Below are 23179 nucleotides of genomic sequence, written 5' to 3'. Positions count from 1 at the left end.
AAGCCATGGAGAGCCATGGAGCTGCTCTGTGCCTCGCATCCATGGGTACTTGCCTTGCAGATACCCAGGTGCAGTGAAAAGGCCCCACTGCAGCTGCAGCGCTCTGCATCTGTCCAAAAGGCATGGAAAAGAGCAGGCAATGGCTCTAAACAAAGCACTGATAGCTGCAGAGCACTGTCCTGGCCATCCTTTTCCTTTCAATAAATATCTGAAAGGCAGAAATGGGTGCACTAAAGCAGCAGGGAGCAGCTCTGGGACCAGGGGCTGACACATCAGCTACAGGGTCCAGAGCTTGGTGTTGGCTGTGGTTGCTGTGAGCTTCAATTAAAAATTCTTTCAATAAAATGCCTTAAAGAAAAAAAAAACGGTCAGAAATTCCATATTTGAGAACAAAATACATGAGGAACTTCGGGGATTTGTAGCACTTCCTAGCACCACGAGTGTTTTCCAGCACCGTAACGTTACAGTTCTGTGACACTCAGTGCGCAGGGTGAATTACAAAATGTTACAGCCTTGACAGAAAGCATCAGTGAGTAAACAGTCATGAGCCCTGATGAAAAATATATGGTGCATTTTGATCTAATTTGTAATAATGATTAACTAATGATTAACACATGATTCACCTTAATGGCTGGATGTCTTTGCGATGCACGAAGATTCATCTCACGTCAAGGCTAAGCCTGCGTGCAGGTTGTGTAATGTGCAGGCTGCAGAAGGAAGTGGATGTTAATGCATCACAAATGATCTTTAACTTCAGTGATGTGTTTAAATGTTGAGCATTTACTGTGAGCCTAATGAGAGCCCGAATGTCCTGTATCTATAAAATATATGTCTCCCCACATAATGCTCTCAGGAGCTGGCAGCTATTGCCTTTGCCAGTTGACAGGCAGAGCACTTTACTGCACCGAGCTCCTGTGACAGGGGATCTCTGCTGTGCTGATCTCTTCTGCGGCTGTAACCTCGCTCATGTTCTTAGCGACTCATCTTTAAAAATGTTCCAGATTTTGTGCAAAAATCCTCTAAGGCACCATGGTGCGGCTGGTGGCCCGCTGGGCATTTTGTGCGTGTGTTAGTGTGCACCAATGTGTGCTGTGTTTCAGATTCTTCTGTTCTGCCCCCAAGCAGACAGCCTGGACTGCTCCACGCTGACCAGAGCTCCCATCCCAGCCCTCGCTGTCACCCAACAGCAGCGGTTGCAGCAGCGGAAGCGCCCTGAGCTCCCGGCTCAGGCTGCAGCTTTTCTACTTCCTCACCAGTTCCCACCAACAGCTTTCGGCTCTCCCGCTGCTGGGGAGGGTCTGGGGGAGGTGGTGACGTTTCTAAAAGCACAGATCTGGCTTCCAGAGGTGCTGAAGTCAATCCTTTGCTCCACAGCCACGCCGCTGTCTCGTATGAGGATCTTTGAGAAAAGTGTCAGCGTGGAGCACAATGAATTTAAACTGTGATTTTACATCATTCAGGTTTGTCAGGGTGAAGAAGTCAGCCCCTAATCCTGCCTAGTGTGGGGCGATCTGCAGGTGGCAGGAGCACTTGATGCCTTTCAAAGCGTGGCTTTCAGCCTTAGCTGTGGGTTATGGGGTGGCAGACAAGGCGGATCTGAGATCCCGACAGAAGACAAGGACTGCAAATGGCTGTGTTGTAGGACCTCAGCCTGGATTTAGGGGGTATTCTGTTTCCTGATGAGTGGCCAGCACAGGAGGGGATTTGGGGCATTTATGCTTTTTGAGTAACCCAAGGAAAAAAATACTTTAATGGAAGCCTTTCTATTGCCTTATCTGTATTACAGGGGAAGCCCTCTGTGTATTAATACAACAGCCTGATCACGTGAGGGGGGGATTCCTGGGGAAAATTTCCACCATTCAAGATTTCCAACGCATATGGTTCCAAATATAGATTTTAATGAATTTAAAAGCAATAAACACTTTATGATAATACTACCAGAAGTCTCTCCTACTGTTTGCTGACTGGGAAGTGGTGTCATTTAGCTACTGTTAAGTAGTTAGAGCGGGACTGATTACATCATATAAGGCATCAACCTGTAAAATAAAAAGTGAGATGGAAAACAAAAAAGGCTGCATGGCAGTGCGATTGCAGCATAAAAAATGCAAAAATCCTATTTACAAACTGATAACAGAATCGCTTGTGTAATGAACATCCAGAAAGCAGGCTGAGGCAGTTCGTATTATGTTAGCTGATTCTTCTTTGGCCTTTTGTGAAAACTATGCTCACCTCTAACAGAGCTTCTTGAAAATAGCACTTCTTGGCAGGCCTGTTTGGATTGCGTCTGTAGTATCATACTTAGAGAGCATAAATATACTATCTTGTTTATAAAGCAAAATAACTTTAAAGGTGATATATGTGTGGTAGCTGTACTTAGAAGTGATTGCCCCTGCCATAATAATCTTTCTTTAGTACTAGTTGCACTAATGAGAGGGTCCATGCTCATTAGAACCCTGTCTAATGAGGCTCTGGGACTCAGTCCCCAGTTGTGCCACATCTCCCAAGTCTGAAATGAAGCACTGATATACCCAGAAAATGATTCCTATACACTTATTGGCAGAAAAACTTTTGTTCAGAGGATTTGGACTGCTTTACGGTAACTTGTAAGGGAGAAAACAAACAAATAAACAAACATTTATCTTATGTTAACAATGGCCTCACTTCCAGTTTTCAAGGGAAGTACTTTCTTGCTCTGTGGTTTACAGTACTTAGCAAATGAGGCTGCTAGTAATTACCACAACTTCTAAATGCAATGCTAGTAATCACAAATTACTAATTCTTAATTCCCTAAGAATGAAAGTTAGATTAACACCAGCATTTTCATCCTCCCAAAAAATTGTTTAGTGTTTTGCACTGTGTAACTCAGAAGTGCTTTTAAAAAGTGCCAGTGCTATTTTACAAAGTGAGAATGCAAGTCCAGCAAGGCAACGCTCCTTGCTCAAAGCTGAAAGGATGAAGGGAGAGCTGAGATCATCAAGCAGTACAGTTCTGGGCTCCAGGCGGTGAGCAGGGAGATGAGGTGAGATTGTCTTACAGGCAGCCAGGAGAGGGCATGTCGCTCCTGCACTCTGCCACTTACCTGCCTTTCGGGGGGAGCTCAGGCCTCCGGCTCTGCCCCGCGTGTCCTCTCGAACCCAAATGTGGGGAACCTCTGAATTTGCAATCAAGTGCAACCTGAAGTCTGAAGTTGACTTACCTGTTCCTTCTGGTTTGAGAGGTTTCTGTCTGCATGGCATGCAGAAGAGCAGGAACCACCTCAATTTTTAATCTGGTCATCTGATTGTATCCAATTCCACCTATTTCAGTATCTACTAGCTAGATCGTCAACTAGATTCTTTAGCAGAAATCCCTTTCTGAAGAACAAAGTACCAGACACGCAGACCACTGAGGACCAGCACCTCTTCCTAGGGAGTCATACCTTAGTCCTGCTGGAAGCAGCCAGGTTCTGCAGCTCAAACACGCTGACTTCTCCGTGACTGTCTCCTACTAGCAGGCAGTCGGTGTTCTTAGCAAAGAGGACAGATGTGAATTTTGCTTCTGGGTTGCCAGAGTGAGTGATCACAGGGTCCAGGCTGCAACACAGGAAAGGCAGATAGTGATGATGATACAGGTAAAATCACATTTGCCTGGAGTGTACTATCACACAAAGTCTAGTGGTAGTGCAGGCCTGATAAACGCCGCATGTTTTGCTTTTTATTTTCCAGCTTAACTCCAAAAGTAAGAAGTGAGGGTGGGATTTTTGTTCGGGTAAAGAAGTGAGGCAATGTTTTGTTTGTTCTCTACCAAGAACAAAAATTCCAGCTGTTATTAACTAAGATATCCTGGTTGCCTAAAATCTGTCCTGTTGCCTAATACTTGGGCGGACTATGTGTGTGTTAATATTCTTACAATATGAATAATTTGCTTTCTGCTAACACAAGATTCAGTGGGTTCCCCCTCCACTGCTTCTTAATGCTGTCATTATTACTAAATAATTCATACTAGCAGTAGTACAATGCCACAGATTGACTAAGATTAACTAAACTTACATAAAATATGAGTGATTCTCAACTGCTTTGCAATAGTGGGAAAACATGAGACGTATCCGAACCTCTGACAATCTCTCATCATTACAAAAGGTCTGAAGTAGTTTGGTTTTGTTATTTTTCTTTTGGCTGTAGATGTGCTAGAACCTATCATTTTTGCAGCAGAAAAGCAACTTTACCCTCTACCATTTTGGAGGGACCCAGCTTCTTCTCTTATAATTACAATTCTCTGATAACTAGCATTTGTTTTTACAAAATGTAATACTTCTATCAGTAGCTAAGCAAGCAAAACAAATGTCATGGACTTGTAATGATCTGGTAGCAATACTGTTTAAGCAATAATGTTCAGCCTCTGTGCTTTAAATTGTTTCAGAATCTTCTTTGAGAAAAGAAGATTGTTTCAGAATCTTCTTTGAGAAAAGTAGTTACTTACATGCTGACACTGAGATCCCAAATTTCCACTCTGCTTTCATTCACTGCTGCAAATATAAAGACTGATTTTGGCGACCACATAATGTCATGAACAACAGTGGTGGTGGAACTGAAAGTTAAAATGGGCGTCTGTGAGTTCTGGTGCCATAACTTAATGCTCCAGTCCGCAGAGCAGCTCAGGAACATGTCAGTGCTGAACGGATTCCAGGCGACTTTGTACACAGGACCCTTGGTGTTTGGGAAGAAACAAAAAACAACTTTGTATTACTCCAAAGCTACAGCCTCATGGGATGGCTTTTAATAGTGCTCTCTTCCCACAGACCTTTCACGGAACTCCCAAACTGTCCTCTGACCTTAGTAGCAAAACCAGCATTGTTTTATGTGTACCCATAGGAAATTAGGATTCAGCCAATGTGATAAGAGAAGAGAGGTCTTGGGAACAAAAGCATTCAGCTGATTCTGTCCCTTCACTTGTTGTTAGGAGAAGCTGATGCTGAAAGGGCAGCTTCTTGGATGAAGCAAAGACTTGTAAAAAATAGGAGGTGCTGTTAAAGTTCTGGCATTTTTCTTTCAGATGTAAGCTATTTAACTGTGGTTTCCAGGACAATCGAATCACTGACTGTTCTATTTAAACAATGCCAGAACTAAAGCTTTAAAACAGTTTCTAGTACAAGCTTTAATAAATTACTTTAAAAAACGCTTCTAGTGTAGAAAGTAATCCTGTAAGACTGTGATACTTCATGCTACAGGAACTCATTCCTTGTGTAAGAAAAGAAGTTTAGTTTTCTTTCATTGCAGGTGTTTTGTTTAGGAACTAAAAGCAACGAAACCATTAATTTGGTAAACTTTATTGAGTGCCATTTCTGCTCTCATTACTTTTTTCTATCCATCACTCACCTTATGTCCTTTGTATGTCTCCAGAAACTGCTGATCGTATGAACAAGAACACTTGTGAATAAGACCCTCTTCTGTTCCAGCAAGATAAAAATTAGTGTCCTGAAATGAAAGTAAAAATAACCTAAGTTGGATTAACCTACTTATGACTTATCCAAAAATATGTACAGAACTGGGTGAGTCTGGGCAGTGACAGTCCTCTGAAGAACTAAGGTGGAGCTGCTAGGACGTTGTGGTTTGGGCTGCCTGCATGTGTGCTGTGCAGCATATATGCCTGATCTTTGACTCCTGAAAATCTTGGATTTTCTGTGATTCATGTGGATGAATGCATGGAGTCTTCAAATGCTCTGTGCACATACACACGCACACACACACACACAAAAAAAAAAAATCAGTTGAATTGCACTGGTAAGCATTTTTGGAGAGGCAGAAACATCAGAGTCCAAGACTTGGGATATGCTGAACAGCCAAATTCTCACAGCTTTGACCAACACATGGAGGAAAGCTACCACAGGATCTCGCCCAAAGCAAATGTGAGTAACATGGCTGAAACAATTCAGCTGCTCACATTCAGAGATCACTCACGTGGTTTACCCTATCATCCAGTTGGGGCAAAACTGTTACGAGCTAAGAAGTATTTGTTTCAAAACGAAATATGCTTTAAATGCCAGTGCTGAATCCCAGGCTAGTGCATATTACAGTAGCTTGTGCTGAGGATTGGACCTCTGCTGCATAGTTTTCCTGTACAGTACTTTAGCCCCAGTGGACTTGCTGAGCCTACCTTTGGATGGAAGTCGAAGCACATTCCAGCTGCCTGCCGAGATATTGGAACTAAACTTTTCCTTTCCTTTTCACGTGGTAAGTTTTTCTTCTCACTTCCTGCTCGCTTTATTTTCATCAGGTCTGTGCAAATAGCAAGAGTTTTGTCAAGCAGATATGAGTTATTCATAGCACTGTCATATGCTTCTCTGGAATTCTCAACAGCTCTTAAATGTTTTGCTTATAATAACTGTGTATAAAGAGTGCCACCTGAAATAAAATCAGGCAATTGCTATTCCAGGTATTAGCCCTGTGCAGAAAAGCTGCAGGGGAAAATGCTTACCAGTGCAATCTAGTTCCTTCTGTACAAGCCACTTGGTTAGTCGGCCATCTGCTGAGACAGAGATTAATCTCTCTCTCTTGTCATCCTCTGCTGTGTTGCTGTCCTGTTCCAACCACTTCAGTTGCCATACAGGACCTGTATGACTTTCTGAAGAATCTCTGGGACAAAAAACAGAGAAAATAAACCATGTATCAACAAAGACAACGTTTCTGAAAAATAATTGGGAAATAAAGTAGAAATAACTTTCCACTTTCTAATGAATGTCAAGTATTATGATAGAAATGCAATTTAGATTTTCTTACAAGTATGTATCTCCCAGTACCAGCTGTTTACACCAGGATTTATTTTTTTTTTGTTTATCAGACATGTTTTATATTCAGTTTCAGCACCCTTTTTAATGTGTAGACACACCTTTCATTGATGCCTGATCATTAAATCAATCCGTGTCCTGTAGGAGAATTCCCTAGACCTGGTGAGCTGCCCTCAGGCCGAATGTCTCCCTCATCATCCCTTCTCTCTCATTTCTTTGTAATTCCTGCTTATCTCACTTATTTTTTATGTCTATGTCTTGCTCCCTTTTTTGGCAAGTGGAATCATTGAGAAAACACAAAAGCCACTGCTAGTCTCCAGTAAGTCTTTGTTTACTGAAGCAGGACTGTCCTACTTAGTACATGGCGACTACATCAAATCATAAGAGGTGGTAACTTGCTGCACTTTCTTAAAAAGCTAGAACACAGTACTGATTTTTCCCTTCCACTGCAGGGAACTCGTTTTGTATTGGTGTTAATGTAAGCATTTAGTGGCAGTAAAAAAGATGAGAGAGTGATGGCAGTGCAGATGGAGAAGGGCAGTGTCTGAGGATTTGGCTGTATCAGTGTAAATAGGTGGATGGAAAAAAGTCTGGTTTCCCCACTCTGTCCCTTTCTGGGCAATGATGCACTATTACAGATCTTTTGCGCCCTCCGTTTTGCTCCCAAAACCTCTACTATTTGAGAATACCACGTGTTAAAAAAGGCATTTCCAGTCAGAACTGGAAGGTACTGATGAGAAGTTGGAAATGAAAAAATACACAAAATCCCTGAGTATTCACAAGCAAGCTTTACTTAGCAAGCATTGCTATTCACGCAGCAAATAACAAATATAGGAATATCCATAGCTGAGAAGCTAAGACCTGACCACGGTGGGATAAGACAGCAAATCACAGCCTTACCTGCTATTCAGAATTGCAGTGGTGGTACAACTCCGCACATTATAGATGGTGATGGTACCGTTGTACATCCCAACTGCTAAAAGGTTCGGGCTTGCCATAGAAAAATCCAGTGCAGTAACACCATGCTCGCACTGGAAAATACGCTCTGGCCACTGACCAGTAGAAAAATACAAGAATGTTTTGAGTTAGTTTCTTAATTTACCTTGGTCTTCTCAACACTAGATAATAAATTGCCAGGCCATGCTGGGAAATTAAAGTACCGATGGCCATAATGATTACTTACAGACAAAAATTAGGGATTATATTCTGAATGGTTCCATTTATTATTTCTTGGTGTGCTGATAAAGATAGGGAAAAATAAAGACTGTGCAGAAATATGACACTGTGAAGTAGATTCCAACCAATTACCTAAAAAACAAGTTCCCTAAGATTCAGCCTAGTGCAGTGTGGGGGTTTTGTTGTTGTTTGTTTTCTCTTTAAAACAAACAACATTTTGGAAAGTTCTTCCAATTGTTTTCTATTTTGCAGTTAGAAGGCAAGTGACTTTCTAATTGCAGAACCTTAGCTGAAGATGCAATATAATCTAACGTACCTCGGGTAATCTGTAAAACCAGTATTTTTGTGTTATTTTTCCTCATAACCAAAGAACTGATTCAGCTCTGCTATAAAGTTAAACCCTTACAGTCACTGCACTGATCTCTTGAAATGTGAAACAGCAAAGTATCAGTTTGCAAAGAACTATATTTCAGCATGCATGCAAGGTCTAATTTCTTAACATTAGGCACTTGAGGACTATCATGATGCTAGGGAAACATGTTTAATTGTTGTCAATGTGATAACGATGCATCAAAAGTTAGAGAAGGTTTGAGCCTGCATGATTTAAATTAGTCTAATGCACATTTTTGGCCAAGGGAAGTTTGTAGAATAAATCCAACTGGTGATCAGATAATTTTTACTGTGTCGTTTTGTACTGGAAAATTCCAAGATACTTTTAAAAAAATGTCTAGATTTAAAAGAAAATCTGAAAGGATCACTTTTCAGGTGCATATATAAAAATGTAAATATTACATCAATGAAATCTACTGTCTTTTTGCCACTGTTATGAAAAGTTACATTACATATTTAATTTTGTATATTTTTCCTTCAGGCTAACGTAGAATTTCATTGTATAACAGAAAATGGATTGGAAATGATAATCTTTAAATTTAAAATATGGATGTATTGTAATCAGAGTTTGCAAGAATTGAACAAGTGTTTGAAAAACAAAAGGTAAATGGATTGATTTTCACATTTTCTGTGCTCAAGACTCTTACAGACTAAAAAATATATATATATATATATATATTTTTTTTTTTTCCAGAAAGATCTGCACACCTGGGTTTACCCATAATAATAACAAAACTGATTTATAGTCTTGGGTAGGTTGCCCTAGGAATTGGAAATGGGATATAGAGGTCTGCGTTGTTAAGTTGCCTAAAATAGACTGGTATTACCTGAGAGCTGTAACCATCTGTTAGTTGTTTGGTGGCCTACGTACAATGAGTGCAGTTCCTGCAAACAGATATCCACGTTACAAAACCACCAGAACAGTTGGCACCTCTGCTGGCACTGTGAATTGAGAGGATGGACAGGTGCAGAAACTAAACTGCATCCTATAGGCACTTTCTTTGTGTGAAGACTTAAGCACATCGCTAGGTAGTGCAGTCAAAATCAGTTTTCCAGAAATGTGTGGTTTGGGCTAGCAAATTAAACCTTACTGGCTAGATCCTATGTTTTGGGTGGACGGTTGGTTGGTTGGTTTGGTTGTTTGTTTGTTTTTGGAAGAAGGAATTAAATGTAGCAGAAATAGTACAGCAGGAAAATGCACTGAAGAAAGAAAACAAAGTTGATACTGCTGTTACCATGGGGTTCTTCAATGACCAACAGCACGCCAAGCCTTTCTTCTGTTCTTTAAAATCAAACGCTCCATAACCAACAGCCAAAAGATCCTAAAAGCACAGATTAACAGATGTACCTCAGTTTAACTTGACATTCAGTTGTACATTTTTAAAAGGCAACTTTCTACTAACAGTGACTCTGAGTGCAAAGCTCGGAAACATGTTTATATTGTATGCCAGCAGCATAACACTCGCAAACAGAATTTCTAGAATAGTAGAAACTGGTTCAACTAAAAGGGCAATTATAGTCACTGTCGCTTGTGTTTGCAACCCTTTCTCCCCAAGGCCATTAAAAAAATAAGTCCCTTTCCAAAGATGGATATACAGTATTCTACAAGTGCATTTTAATACGCAGTGTTCAATAGAATATTTAATACTAATTTTACTCTTCCCTATCAATGTTAGCTATAGAAGAAGTTTCAATGATCATCTCAAACTTAGCTCTCAGCTGTTGATGGTGGGGTCTGATGAATTCCATTCACTCTTTTCCATAAGGAAAAATAAGAAACAGCATCAAGACTTTAGTCTTCAACTTCATTAGTTATATTTTTGCTACACAAACCAACCCGTTTGTGAAGCTAATATTCTGAAAGTAGGTGGGTATTTGTTTGCCTTAGAATGCTAAGCCTGAAGTCTGTTAAGTGTGTCATACTTCGTTACGTTTGGGGATCTGGTGTGTTTACATTATGCAATGTTCTCCATTTTCTCTTTTTTCCCCATGGGAAAATCTGAATGGTTTTATGTTTCTCATCTTCACCTGCTTTTTACCTTCCTTCTACACATTATTTTTGTTGCAGCTCTAAGAGAGCTCTGTTGAAAAACTAAGCCTTACGTTACTCTGAAAGTGGAGATGTCCGAGCCATTCTCACCTCCACCGAAATCAAATTAAATAAACTCAGGCCAGCTGCTCAAAAATCTGCACCTGTTATTACACATCTTCTGCTTAAATCTTGATGAATGCAGCTTTCTTGGGAGATTGCTATTAGAAACAAAGATGTGGTCTCTAAACCATCATGAATAAACTCCATCAAGGGCAATAGTTCAGTGGCAGGGGTTTATACTTCGACTTGCAATTCTGTAATAGACCAAGTTTATTATCTTAATGTTGTTGTTTGGGTGACTATCCATGGTAAACTGATGTGTTCTTGACCAATTAAAGCTGTTGTGATACAGGTGTAAGGAAAGCCTAAGGCAGCTGTCCAACCTGTAGAATAATGTAGTGATACTGCTATAAGGAAGGACAGGATACAGATGTTGGGATGCAAACACAACCCACCTGACTGTAGGGATGCATCCAGCAATTTGAGATCCCTCCCAGCAAAGTATATAAAAATCAGGAGTTGATATACCCTGACAATCACGTACACCTCTACGTAAACAGCTTAGAAGAAGCAATTTGTTAACTCACTGGGTTTGCTTTGTTCCAAGCCATGCTGCTCACATTGAGACCCTTAGTTAAATCACACGTATATGACCATAGTTGTTCCAAACTGGGAGGTACAGTTTCTTCCACGGGTTTATTTAGATCTGATGGAATTGATGGGTCAATAAGTGCTTCCTTCTGCTCTTCCTTATCCTTCTTTCCCTTGTCATGCTCTTCCCGTTTAGCTTCTTTCACAGCAACTACTGTACCGGCATTGTCTGATGTAACAGAAGGATCTAAAATGCATAAATACAGTAGAATCTGAATAATTACACTTCACCTATTTAACTCCAGTCATTCACCTCCCAGAAAAAAATGTCATTTCAGCAAATATTTTACAGCAAAAATGAAAAAGGGAAGATGTGAGGCATTAAGACACCCTAACTACTAAAACTATGGTTAAGATGGTGGCAGGGCCATAAAAGATGTCTGGATCAGGCTGTAGTGTGCCAGTTATGTTCAAGGAGCTTAAAGAGTGGATTTAGCTACCTAGCAACTAGCAGTTATGAATTTATGTCCACCCCACCAGGAATGTTTCTAATATCTTGCATTAAGAAAACTAGTTTAAACAGGGTCTTTATCAAGTCAGATACCAATTTTTAAAGGGACATACTTAAGCATTGATGTTGTAACACCTTAGCTAAGTTACATGTACTGTAATGAAAGTTGCTCGTTATTTGGCAAAACTAAGTGTAGAGAATATTTTTAGACTGTTAAGTGCTTTTTTTGTTTACTTTATGTAATATGTAAATCATAAAATGACCCCAGATTACTGTTAACAAAATTACAACACAATAACTGTCCTAGTGACAGAACAAAAGTCCTAGTCATTATCACGCTCCAACTAGCCAGTAGCCAGTTAGTGACAGAATATAACAGGTTTGTTGCCTGTGAATCTGAAACTCTGTATAATATGAAAAGGTACAATACTGTAAATCAGTTTGAATCTGCTTTTTCAGAATATTTTTTTTAATAACACAGAAATAAAAAATTATTCCTGTGTTAACTTGGAACTCCTGTATAAGGTACTATATTACTTAGTGCTTGGGTCCAGGTAACACCTCTGCAATGAATGCACTTTGTTAGAAACTGAACATCTATCAAGCTAACACTTCTGTTTACCATCAGTCTAGACCAATTTATAAAAAAAAAAATCAAAAAATAATTTAAAAAAACTTGGAGAAATAGCAGAATTATTGTATCTTAGCTGTCAGGAAACAAGTCTGACCAATATCTCGAGTAATTCAAGCTCTAAACACATTTATTCCGTTCTTCCACCAAGTATTGTAGGAATGTCTGTTGAAGTGAGTGTAAAGCTGCAAAATTGGTGTTGACATTTCATAAACTCTTTTGTCTGTTTCTTAAATGACCTGTCATCTGTGAAGACCATCAATGAGGGACACCTTGACATTCAATAGTATGCAAAGCCTTGTGCTGAAAATGGGGTAGCCAATAAGAAACTAACCTATAAGGACAGGAAATTGTCGATAAGCTGCGAGTTTGGGTTGAAAAATATTTTCCATTAGAACCCTCTCCATGAAAAATAAATCCTGCTGAAATTTTTCTGATGTCAATATAGCTTCTAAATGGTTTTTCTCCTTTTTATGGGTTCTGGCAAGAGCAGCACGTTCCAAAGTAGTCACAGAAGTTATGTTGCCTGAAAACAGATAATATTGGAAAATGCAGTTTTAATGTGATAACATTTTGCACATAAAAGTCAGAGATAAGCAGTCTCCTCTTCCTCCCCTACGAAAAGCGTAGAAGAACCTGTCATCAAAACATCCCTCTGCTATTATTTTTTTCTTGCTTTAGTTTTGTTTTCTCTTACTGCTCAAATGTTCAATATGATGAGATACTTCTAGAATTTTTCACCATTTGTGTTTTGCTTCTACTTTCTACTTTACAAGTAACTTTGTACCATCAAACTTTGTCACCGATTATTTATCTTTATTTAAGACGGTTTATAAAGGGATTGTATAGAAAAGGTCTTGGTGTAGATCTGTCTGAGAATCTTTAGCCATCTCTCCTTCAAGTGCCAGACAGGCAGACCGAGCATTTTTTTCATGTAGTTTGTACCATGAAACAGAGAGATATACATGGTTTAGAAGGATGAAAACACTGCAGAAATGTAAACCTCCTAGAAAAATGTTACCTCTGGCAGAAGTCACCAATGCAGTCTGGTCATGCTTTGTAGTTGTATGAGATGTGCTACTCTTCCCATTTGTGGCTTCTCCTTTTGATGCAGATTCTATTTCTAACACATTAAAGGAATCATACAAGTCCCAGGAAGTGACCACCACCCCTAGAAATTAATTATATGGTATTATAAAAGCCCTTCATTTCTGTACATCGTTATAAAAAATTACAGCTGAGCAAGATTTACTTTTTATACAATACACCCAACTGTTTGGCAGGGGGGCTTCAAAACTGAGGGTCAGACAGCAGCAAGAGCTGCTGTGTGACCACATTGGCTGCAGCACGGTCTTCTGGGTGTGTGGGTTCCCTTCAGCGGGGCCATCTCCCCACAGAACTGCTCTGTAACCTTGCCTCTGTGCGCTCAGCTCTTCCAACATGGGTTGGAATGAGCCCTGCTGACGCTGAAGGCACACAAAAAGGGAAAGATTTGTTTTCGAACCAGATTAATATGTATTTTACTTCTCCTTTTGATATTTTTTTCACTTGTTTTACATACAGTAAAGAACACAAAACAAAAATGTTTGGAATAGCATTCCCCATAGTTTTCTTTGGCCTCCCACACAAACAAAAGATCCATAGTGAGCAAATCTCAGCACACACACACACACAAACTTGATATTTCTTCTAAATTTTTTACAGCACTGAAGTTGAACATTTTGTAAAATTGCATTTTCTTGTGAGACTGCCAAGATTTTCTGTTTTCCTCACTATTTTAAATCTTATAACAGAAGTTTTCTTCTTTGTATTATGACAAATAGAAATGCAAACTAGTGTCACTAAAAAGTTAAGAGGAGAAATGGGAACTGTTTACTTTCATATTTCAAGGGCATAGATGAATATTAGGTGAAATTCTGCCTCCTAAGAAGCACTCTGTAAACTGGAGAGGCAGGCAGGACACAGCAGGTCTTAGGTAGCTCTTATTGCAACAGATACAGTGTACCAGTACTGATTTTCAAGTATTAGGAGAGGCAGAGAAGGCCACCACCATCACACTAGCCTGTCTGAACTTAAAGCTCTGGAAGTGAAAGTTGGTGAAACATCTTTTCCTTCTTAGAGATGACAGAAAGAAAAGAAAGGTTTCCTCACTGTCCTACCTGTGTGGGGGGAGTCTTCTGAGGTCCCACGCCTAGCTATATGCTAATGTTTTCCCACGTTAATATTTAATGAGGAAACAAAATGTAATAATAAACCCAACTGCCAAGGATACAAATGGCAAGGGAACTTGTAGTAAATGGGAGCCTGGTCTTATTAAATAGCCTTTCCTATATGGTACTCAGAGTGTTTACCTTTATCTTCCATGACGATTTTGTCACATTGTACTTCCTTGTTCTTTGCAGCTCCGTTAATGGTTTGCATCATTTTTTCTGCAAAGCGATCATTACCAGGTCTATTTTTGCAAATGTCAACATAAATCTTATTACGCTCCCTTGGAAAAAAAAAAAAAAAAAGTGTACATTTGCTTTCTGAAAAACATTTGCATTCAGCTTCTCAATGTCATTTAGCACAAGTTGAACAGAAGAGTATAGTCCATGTCATTAAGTTTATTGCTCTTTTTTTTTTTTGGGGGGGGGGGGAGGGTAGGGGGTGTTATGGATTTTGTTTCACTCCACATACCACCTCTCAGCAGCTATTTCTGACTTTGAGTTGCTGTTCTGAAACAGAAATAGCCTGTAGAGATGGGCCTTAGCAAAAATCTCTACTCCAACTACCTTTGAGCTTGGGCAGAATCCAGATGAGTTCAGAAATACACAGCTCTTGTCACCTGGGAGTGAAAGGCAGTGCTTCCAAGAGACAAAAATGAATTAGTACATTTCTATTTCTTACAGCCCTCGGGTCTGCAGAAATGGTCAGTGGGAACTGTGAAGCATTTTCTACTATCTTGGTTTCAGTATTCTAACAGCAGACGTGGATTATACCTGGCCTTAATCCACCAACAGGTTGCTGCATTCAGGAACAGTCACTGCCTGTTCCTATAGAGTTGGCAGTATGTGCTGTGTACACCAGCTACGTCTGATTCATAGAATGAATGTTCTTCCTCTTCCTTCTTCCCCAAAAAATTACTCCAGTGTGATTCACAGACAGTGGGGGTTGGAGTCCTACCACAAACTTCGTATTTTAGCAGAAAAAAACTCATTTATTTAAGCTGTTTAACTTGCCAGCTGCAGTAAGCTGCATCCCAGCTTTTGGGGTGTACGTCTACAAAAGCTGTGTGACAAGTCTAGCAGTCTGACATCCATCACAGACAACGTTGCTGCACTCTGTCACAGTCAGCTCCTGGGTAAAAGCCAAAAAACCTGTGCCTTCTGGGTTAACTCCCTACCAAAGTTCATGCCAGTTCAGGGAGGAGACTCCGAAGTGGGAACAAACCAGGTATTATCGAGGGGAGGCATAACATTTTAAAAGGCAGGATCAGCTGTGGTGGGTGAGGTTTCTTCTAGCTAGAAGCACTGAAAAGAGCTTCAGAAGAAGCCAAGAGCTGCCTAGGTTGTTTCTATCTTTGTTATTAAGAAATTATTGGCTGTAAAGCTAAACATTATAATCAGTCCAGAGGTTTACAGTTTCTTATTGTTAAATTATTAAATTCATGTATACCCCACTTCTCCATCTTCTCTTTCCCCCATTCCCTGTGTGTTCTCTTGTCAGCATCCCCTGCTTTTGCTAATCTGCATTCATTTACCAGTGAAAGAGGACGTGAACTTGATCAGCAAAATGGAGGTGTTAAAAAATGTAGACAGTCTTGTCAAAAGAGAGAATTCAGCCCAATATGGCTTCAGACAAAGATGAAATGGCAGGCTGTAGTAGTCAAAACACTGAACCTATGTGTGAGCAGCCTGTTCAGGACTTTGTGATCAGGAGAAATGGGGTGTGCTGAGCATGCTACACGCATGTAAACAACTACAAATATACGTACAGAATTCTTCCCGCATCTTCTGATTCTACAGACGCCACAACAGATGGCATATCCAACATCCAGATAGTTTCCGTCTCCGTGAGATAAATATCCACTCTCCTATCTAAGTCTTCTTCTGTCAGCTGTTCTTTTATCTCCTCTGGCCTCACCTGCACATCTGACAAATTATGTGAGGTTAGCAAGCGAGACTTTTTCTGCTCTACCTTTAAAAGAAGGCAAATTAATTCTAAAAGCGTGGCAGTGATCAGGAGCCAAAACTTGTGAGGCACTGGGTTCCTTTGTAGTGCTGGGCATTTCGCATGCACTGTGACTGCAGTCTCTCACAAATCTCGGTGCTGCAAAGAACAGTTTAAATCTGTAATTATGCAGTGTATGTTCTTTACCAGATAAGCTAAGATCTGTGTCTCCTTGAGAGTCAGGTTCTACAGTTTCATCTAGTATGGACTCCATTGGTGATGCGTTTGGTTTAGAAATACTGCTGCTTCCACACGTCCTTCTGTAACAAAGAAATAAGCAGAAATGGTACGTGAGAGTCCAGATGTCAGTTAGCAAAGCGCTACAAAAATAGCAGCGTTGTTATCAGGATAAACCACAGAAGACTGTAATAGCACACACAGGAATGCCTGCCTTGTGAAAGGAGTCATAGAAGGCTTTACAAAGAAAATAATGAAATGGATTGAAAAAGACTTAAAAAGGAAGAATTCCTCTGACAGCATATCCCAAGGCATTAAATAGCTGATGGAAAAGAAGCTGGTGAGCTTCAGATTCATTCTTAGCATGCAGTAACACAAAGTGTTGGTTACCTGCTGTGTGATAACACCTATCTACAGATAGCACGGTTCTCAACTGGAATTAAGATCCTCTGGGGCTTTGCATGTGCCAAAAGGTCTTTGAAATACACAAGAAACTCATTTGAAGGGATTAGCTTGTTAAAAAAGTAGATAATGTTCATAGAGGGGATAGCTGTGATAATAACTAGAAGTAAAACTCAAAACTGATGTACAGTTGAGAGTTTTTTTAGCAGATTTCTCTTCCTCAAAAGCTAAGTGTGAGCAACTGTAAGCATACAAGAGGCATTTGAAAAGACATTTTTAAGATTTGTATTTAAAACTAAAGTAAAATCATTTCATCTTTTAAATTAGGAGCTCTAGTCTCCAAAAGGGACGTAGTTATTTTTCAGGAGATACTGTGTATTTTTAAGCTGTTTTTTGTGTATATTTGCTCCTGCTCAATATCCCTACCTCTAGGATTACCCCTTATGATCAGCCACCCTAGGAAGCATGACAAAGTTCTCAACGAGCAATCTCTCTTTCTCAGAAATTACAATGGCATTAACTTTGCCAAAGAAAACATTAAATAACATTGATTTAACTTGTAGTGGTTTTTTTCTTCCATTGCTGACTTTACTTGTCTTTTAGCCCCCAGGACTAAATAAATAGAATCTCCTCTCCATGCATTCTGACTGTGTACACACCATCTGACAAAGTGCTGTGGCTCATTATTTCTCATTTTAAACACAAAAGAGGTTTTTAATTAAGTCTTGACGCATTCCAGTTTGCGAAGACAGAAGTGTGAGGAAGGTAGAGCTGGGGCAGCATATGGAAAAGCTGCAAGGGCCCCTTGTTAGCTGTGCAGTCTTGCTCAGACAGCTGGAACACAGCTTCCCTTACCGTTGGGATAGTGCTTCATCATGTATTTGTGCAGAGGTTCTGACGTAGCTTTGCATGCAGGCCTAACCGGTACAAAACCTGTAGGATGGAGGTCTGCATTTTCAAACTGTGATGCATGTTCCATCTCTAAAAATGGTCCATATTAGAATGTTACATAGAAGAACGTGCTTTAGGAAGGAGAATTTGAATAAAATTTGAAGTAACACAGCAGTGTATGCTGCAGTCTGCTTTCAACTGTTGTATCAGCGTTCAGCAAGTTCTTACACAGAACCAGCCTTAGTCACTGGTACTGATCAATTGCACTTATTCTATTTCTTACTTTTCCTCAAATTTTAAATCATGACTATGACAAGTAAATGTATGTATTTCGGTAATACAGTATAACTGATAGCCCTGCACAATTATTCCAGCTCTCCTCCCCTCTGAAGAGCAGACGTGTGACCATTGCAGGATCGGTACTCTGTGAGACAGGAGCTAGGAGGCAACAGCTAACTGACTTACCTTGAGAAGGGGTCTACAAAATTACCATCCCCTCCTGTCTGATGCATGGGAAAAGAGAAAACCTGACCCTGTGGCCCCAGAGCAATCACTTGATGCTAGGAGCTTGGCTTGCCTGGGTACAGCAGCATCGGGATCTGAATGGAAGAGCGGGTGGGGTGTCACGTCCTTTCCTTCATCATCAAAAACCTGAAGAGATGTTTAAATAATGAGAGTAGTTTCACTGCCATCCCAAAAGTGACAGTGATGACACACACAACGTTTTATCTTATCTGAAACAATGCAGGGCAGGGAGGTGTTCACCCTCTGACAGAGCAGACGGGTAACCCTGGCGTGCAAATGATGCCTAACATGCTAATATCAAATTAACGGTACAGCAAAAGCAACCAGAGAAACAACTCATCTTTTATTATTATTATTATTATTATTATTATTATTATTATTATTATTATTATTATTATTATTATTATTATACTGCTCAAAAGATCACTCTGCTGTAAGGTATTCAGCAAGGTCTTTGAACAGGACTCTCAAATTATGCTATGGGTATCTCCCATTTTTTAGGCAAATGCATATGGATGCCACAGTTACCATATCTCTTGGAGGTTTGAAAGCAGCAGTTCTTAAAGCAGAAGTGTTAGTTTAAGTCGCTTAACTTCAACTCAGTGCAGGCAAATATGTGAAAAAGAATATCATACTGTGCTTAAATGCTTTTTTTTTTTTTTTTTAAAGTAACTACTTACTTTAAAATGCTGTTTTTGTTAATTTATGTAGAATGTATGTTTGGCTTATACAGCGGACTGCTGGGAGTCTCTCAAGTCAGATGCAGCCCCTTGCCCCAAAGCACCAGAAAAAAAAACACAACGCAACACAACTAATAGAAAGTTTTAAAAAATAGAAAAAATAAAGCAAACCATGTTACTCTTTGGGGTTTTATACCGTGGAGAAACAAGGATGCTTAACTGCTTTGCTTTTATTCTTGCAGATTGTTTTTGGGCACTGATGGTCACCGTTTCGGAATGTATGAAAAGCTCTCGGATCATTTTCTCCACAGCTTTGCAACTTCAGCCAGGCCTTTTCTTTCCTCTTCCCACTCCCACTTCATTTCTGACAACTTTTAAAATCCCCAGTGACTGACACCTAAACCTTTCCAGCGCCGGTGTCAGTGGTTTCTCACCCGCACAGCGTACTTCTCCACGGGAGACCTTTTGTCCGCAGCTTTGCCATAGGAAATGGAGAACTGGCTCCCGCGTCTCGCTGCCCTGCCCGTGTACATGCTGCTTGCGATGCTGCCTCTTCTTTGGATGCCCAGGCTTGTTCCCGATCCTTGTCGGACACTGCAGTCGGGATTAGAAGCAGTGACACAACACACAACAAAACAGAACACAACCACCAAATGTGATCTATGAGCCCACCCATTCCTTAACTTGCATTGGAACCATTTGGGAGGAGGAATAAGAAATTAAAGGAGTAACGTGGCTCTTCTTTTTTTAAACCAGTTGGGATGATGAGTGACAAATAAAACGAGCACCGTGGCTTTTTTAAACCTCTTGGGATGATGGATAATGAACGAATAAGGTGGCTTTTTGGGGAAAAATCCCCGATTTGGGTCTGGAGGGGCTTTCCTCACAGGTAAGGAGGAGATAGGGGGGGGAGAAGGCCGCAGCGTGAAGCGTTTTAATGGGGTCTGCTTGTGCGGGGCCGCGCTGGGAGGGCCCGGGAGGACACAGGGGCTCCCCGGCTTTCCCCACCGGGCCGGATCCGCCGGGGGGGTGCAGGGGAGCGGCGGGGCCCCGCTCCCGGTGCCCACACACCCGGAGAGCCGCCGGGCCGCGGCGGGGCCCAGCATGGCGGCGGCGTTGGGCAGCGCGTCCCGCGGTCACCATGGCAACGCGGCCGCAAGACGCGGCGCGCCGATTGGCCGCCAAGAAGGGCGCCGCCGATTGGCGCGGGCGCGGCGCGCGCGGGCCGCGCTCTGCTGGCGCCCGGCGGAGGCTGCGGCGGGAGCGGGAGCGGCGGCGGCGGCTGCGGCCTGGCCCTGCCCCGGCCCCGGTCCCTGCCGGGCCTCTGCGCCCCGCCGGGCTGCTCTGCCCGCCCGCCCCCGCCCGCCCTTCGCCGTCAGCGGAGCGCGGAGCTCCTCGTCCGGCCGGGCGGCAGCGCGCCGCCTCCTCCCGCCTCCCACCGCAGCCCCGGGAGCAGCGGGGAGGCGGCCGCCGCCGCTCCGTGAGGTGCGGAAGGCCCCGCGGTACCGGGGCAGGGCAGCGGGACACCGGGGGGCTCGGCTGCGCGGAGCCCGGCGGGGTGGCTGCGTTGTGCCGCGCTCCCCACGCGGGCCCGGCCGAGCGCTGAGGCCGCGGAGGAGCCGCGGAGGAGCCGCGGAGCCCTTCAGGACGGCGGCGGCGGCCCCAGGTGGGTACCGGCACCGGCACCGGGCCGGGCGGGGCGGGGCGGGCGCGGCTGACAGGCCGGGGGCGTGGCTTAGCACCGAGTGGGCGTGGTTTAACACCGAGTGGGCGTGGCTCCGCGCCGTGATTGACGTGCGGGGCTGGAGGCGCGCGCCCCGCCCTTACGCGGTGACGTCGGCGCGTGCGTGCCGCCGGCCCCGCCCCCCTCCGCCGGCCCCGCCGCGCTGCCCGCGCCCGCGGCGCCGCTCCCGCGATGTGAGGCAGGGCCCGCCCCGCCCCCCCCCCCCCCCCCTCAGCACCTCCCCTCACGGCACCGGCTCCGGGCCCGCCATGGCGGAGGTGAGAGCGGAGCTCAGGAAGGGAAGAAAGGGAAAGGGAAGGGAAGGGAGGGAGGCAGGAAGTTGCCGGGGGCTGAGGGAAGCAACAAGTTCCCGGCCGGGCCGCGCCCCGGCGCCACAGCCCCGCGGGCTCCGGCCTCAACGGGAGGGGGGGTCTAAAAGGGGGGGGGGGGGGGGCGCGTTTGGGGTTGTGGGGGCGAAAGGGGTGAGGCTGGGGGGGAGGGGAGGTCCTGGGGGGGTTATGGGGGGTGTGGGGGGGGATATGGGGGGTGTGGGGGGGATATGGGGTGTATGGGGGGGGTATGGGGTGTGGGGGGGCTCCATGGGCTCAGTGCCCCTGGGGGGGCAGGGGGAGGTGTTGGGGTTGGGGTTTGTGCGTCCTGACAGGAGCTGTGAGGGCAGCCCCTCAGGTTCCTCAGGGGCAGGTTGGGGTGGCTGTGCGGATATCCCGTCAAGTTTCCTTCAAATCGTCCAAAAATGAAAACCGTGAGGTGGTTTGGGGCTTGAGCGGCGTCTCAAGGATTGGAAATGCGTGAGGGGTACCCCATAAAACAACCTCACTTCTAGGATGGAGCTTCCTTTCAGCCAGGCTTGGGGAAGGAAGGAGGGTTTGGTGTGGCAGCATCCTACAGAGGGTGTTTCTTGCCCCTCTTCCCTCAAAATTCCTGACTCTATGCGAATTTCTCCCTCGATTTATTTTATTTTTATCTCCCAAGCGAAAGGCGTGATGTGGTGTTCCTCCCGTAATTGGTACTAAATGTACTGATCTGCTCTTAAAAGTTGAGGATCCATCTGTGGTTCTTCCCCCCCTCCAGGGGCAGAGGATCGCAGGTCCTGGCCCTGAATAATTTGCTGGCTGAAAAACTCTGGCTTTTAAACTGCTGTCAGCTGGGAAGTTGGCGAGGGCTGGGGCTTGTGCCGACCGAGGCATCGCCGCGTTGGGGGGTTTGCCTCGAGTTTCTCCAACTGCTTGGAAGTTTTGTTAATTAAACACAGCGTTGTTGGGAAATATTCGCACTGACTCTGCTCCGGGCTGAGCCGAGGCTCGCCGTGTTGCTGGAGAGCCACAGGCAGGGCGCCGAATCGCTTCCTATTCTGTGCTGTCATGTCGTGCAGCACCGAGACCTGTAGGGGATCCGAGCTGCACAGAGCAGGCAAGTCTGTGGGGTGTGGAGATCAGGCTGGCTTTTTACCTCACGGATGTTCCAGTGTTGTGAGGCTTTTATCACTTGTTGCTCTTGATATTTTACTAAGAAAGGAAGAGGGTGTTTTTTTTTCACCATCACTTTTTTTTTTTTTTTAATAAGCTAATTTTTTAGCCTATTGTGGCTTTTTTTCTCTTGGGTTCAGGGGCAGGAGAAATGTAAAAAGGCTGTGGAAGCCCTGAGCCACCTGTGGGTAAGTTTAGTGGCTCGGCTGAAGTTCATTCACATCCACTGACCTGCAGATAGCACTTGTGTGGCCGCGCTGCATTCTGGAGCTGGAAACCAACCCAAATTTTTAAAAATAGTGATTTAAACTAGTAATAATGTGCTGAGTATGGCTCTGGTGTGGTGTCTGAAGCCTGTAGGGGCTGGGGTGGGAAGGGAAGGCTCCTCCAGCAGCAGCCCTGGGCCTGGAGGTGCTGCTGTGCGAGGCGAGCCGCTGCTGGGTGTACTGGGAGCAGCACAGGCTGAACTGGGAGCGAGGGGAGGCGGCTGGCTGGCAGTCTCGGCCACACCAGGGGCCTGGGACATGGCTGGGAGTGGAAGTGTAGGTGGGAAGGAGGCTGCTCTCCTGCCTTCTGCCCCAGTAGAAAACCCAATGTTGGCTCTTACAAAGAAATGTGCCAGGATTCGTCGTGAAGTCAGGCAAAGCCCTCAGATGTGTTCTAGAGATCCAACCAGGTTGGATGCTCGAGCTGTGGACTTTAAAAGATGAATGGTGTAAGCGTGGAACTTGGTGATGTGACAGGGAAGTTCTCCAGACAGGAGCTCGGAGCCTGGTTAGCAAGCCGCTGAGTCCAGAAAGCGAAACTGAACTACCCAAAAATGCTCTTTCACTTTTGTAGAAACTCACTGAAAAGGAGGAAAAAAAAAAAAGGTTGTGAATGAACAGACGTTAAACTGGGTTTGGATTTGGGATGAATAACCTGCGGC

The 23179-nt window shown here is 43.5% G+C and overlaps 2 protein-coding genes across 3 annotated transcripts in view; one reads left to right on the top strand and one right to left on the bottom strand.

Moving 5' to 3' along the window:
* Positions 1-1970: 1970 nt before the first annotated feature.
* On the bottom strand, positions 1971-20150 carry WDR78 (WD repeat domain 78). Its single transcript, XM_032192381.1, has 17 exons — positions 20113-20150; positions 19476-19635; positions 18414-18487; positions 16514-16626; positions 16131-16287; positions 14506-14645; positions 13176-13325; positions 12489-12680; positions 11009-11259; positions 9565-9651; positions 7664-7815; positions 6454-6611; positions 6133-6254; positions 5355-5453; positions 4459-4685; positions 3419-3572; positions 1971-2036 (listed from the first exon to the last, which is right to left on the bottom strand). The coding sequence occupies exons 1-17, from the start codon at positions 20145-20147 to the stop codon at positions 1992-1994; spliced, it is 2316 nt and encodes a 771-aa protein (XP_032048272.1). The 5' UTR covers positions 20148-20150; the 3' UTR covers positions 1971-1991.
* A 510-nt stretch (positions 20151-20660) lies between these two features.
* MIER1 (MIER1 transcriptional regulator) overlaps positions 20661-23179 on the top strand; it is a 31475-nt gene continuing 28956 nt past the window's right edge. The window contains exon 1 of one of the 2 annotated variants that reach the window (XM_032192260.1): positions 20661-20707. Coding sequence is in view for 1 of the 2 variants with exons in the window: in XM_032192259.1 (XP_032048150.1) it covers positions 21034-21042 (9 nt within the window). In the remaining variant the exon portion in view is untranslated. Of the gene's footprint in view, positions 20708-21002; positions 21043-23179 lie in introns of those variants that run through there. The other variant, XM_032192259.1, reaches the window with a different exon arrangement.

This window comes from Aythya fuligula, chromosome 8, assembly GCF_009819795.1.
Source record: "Aythya fuligula isolate bAytFul2 chromosome 8, bAytFul2.pri, whole genome shotgun sequence".
NCBI classification, from domain to species: domain Eukaryota; kingdom Metazoa; phylum Chordata; class Aves; order Anseriformes; family Anatidae; genus Aythya; species Aythya fuligula.
This window is presented reverse-complemented; position numbering and strand designations above follow the sequence as displayed.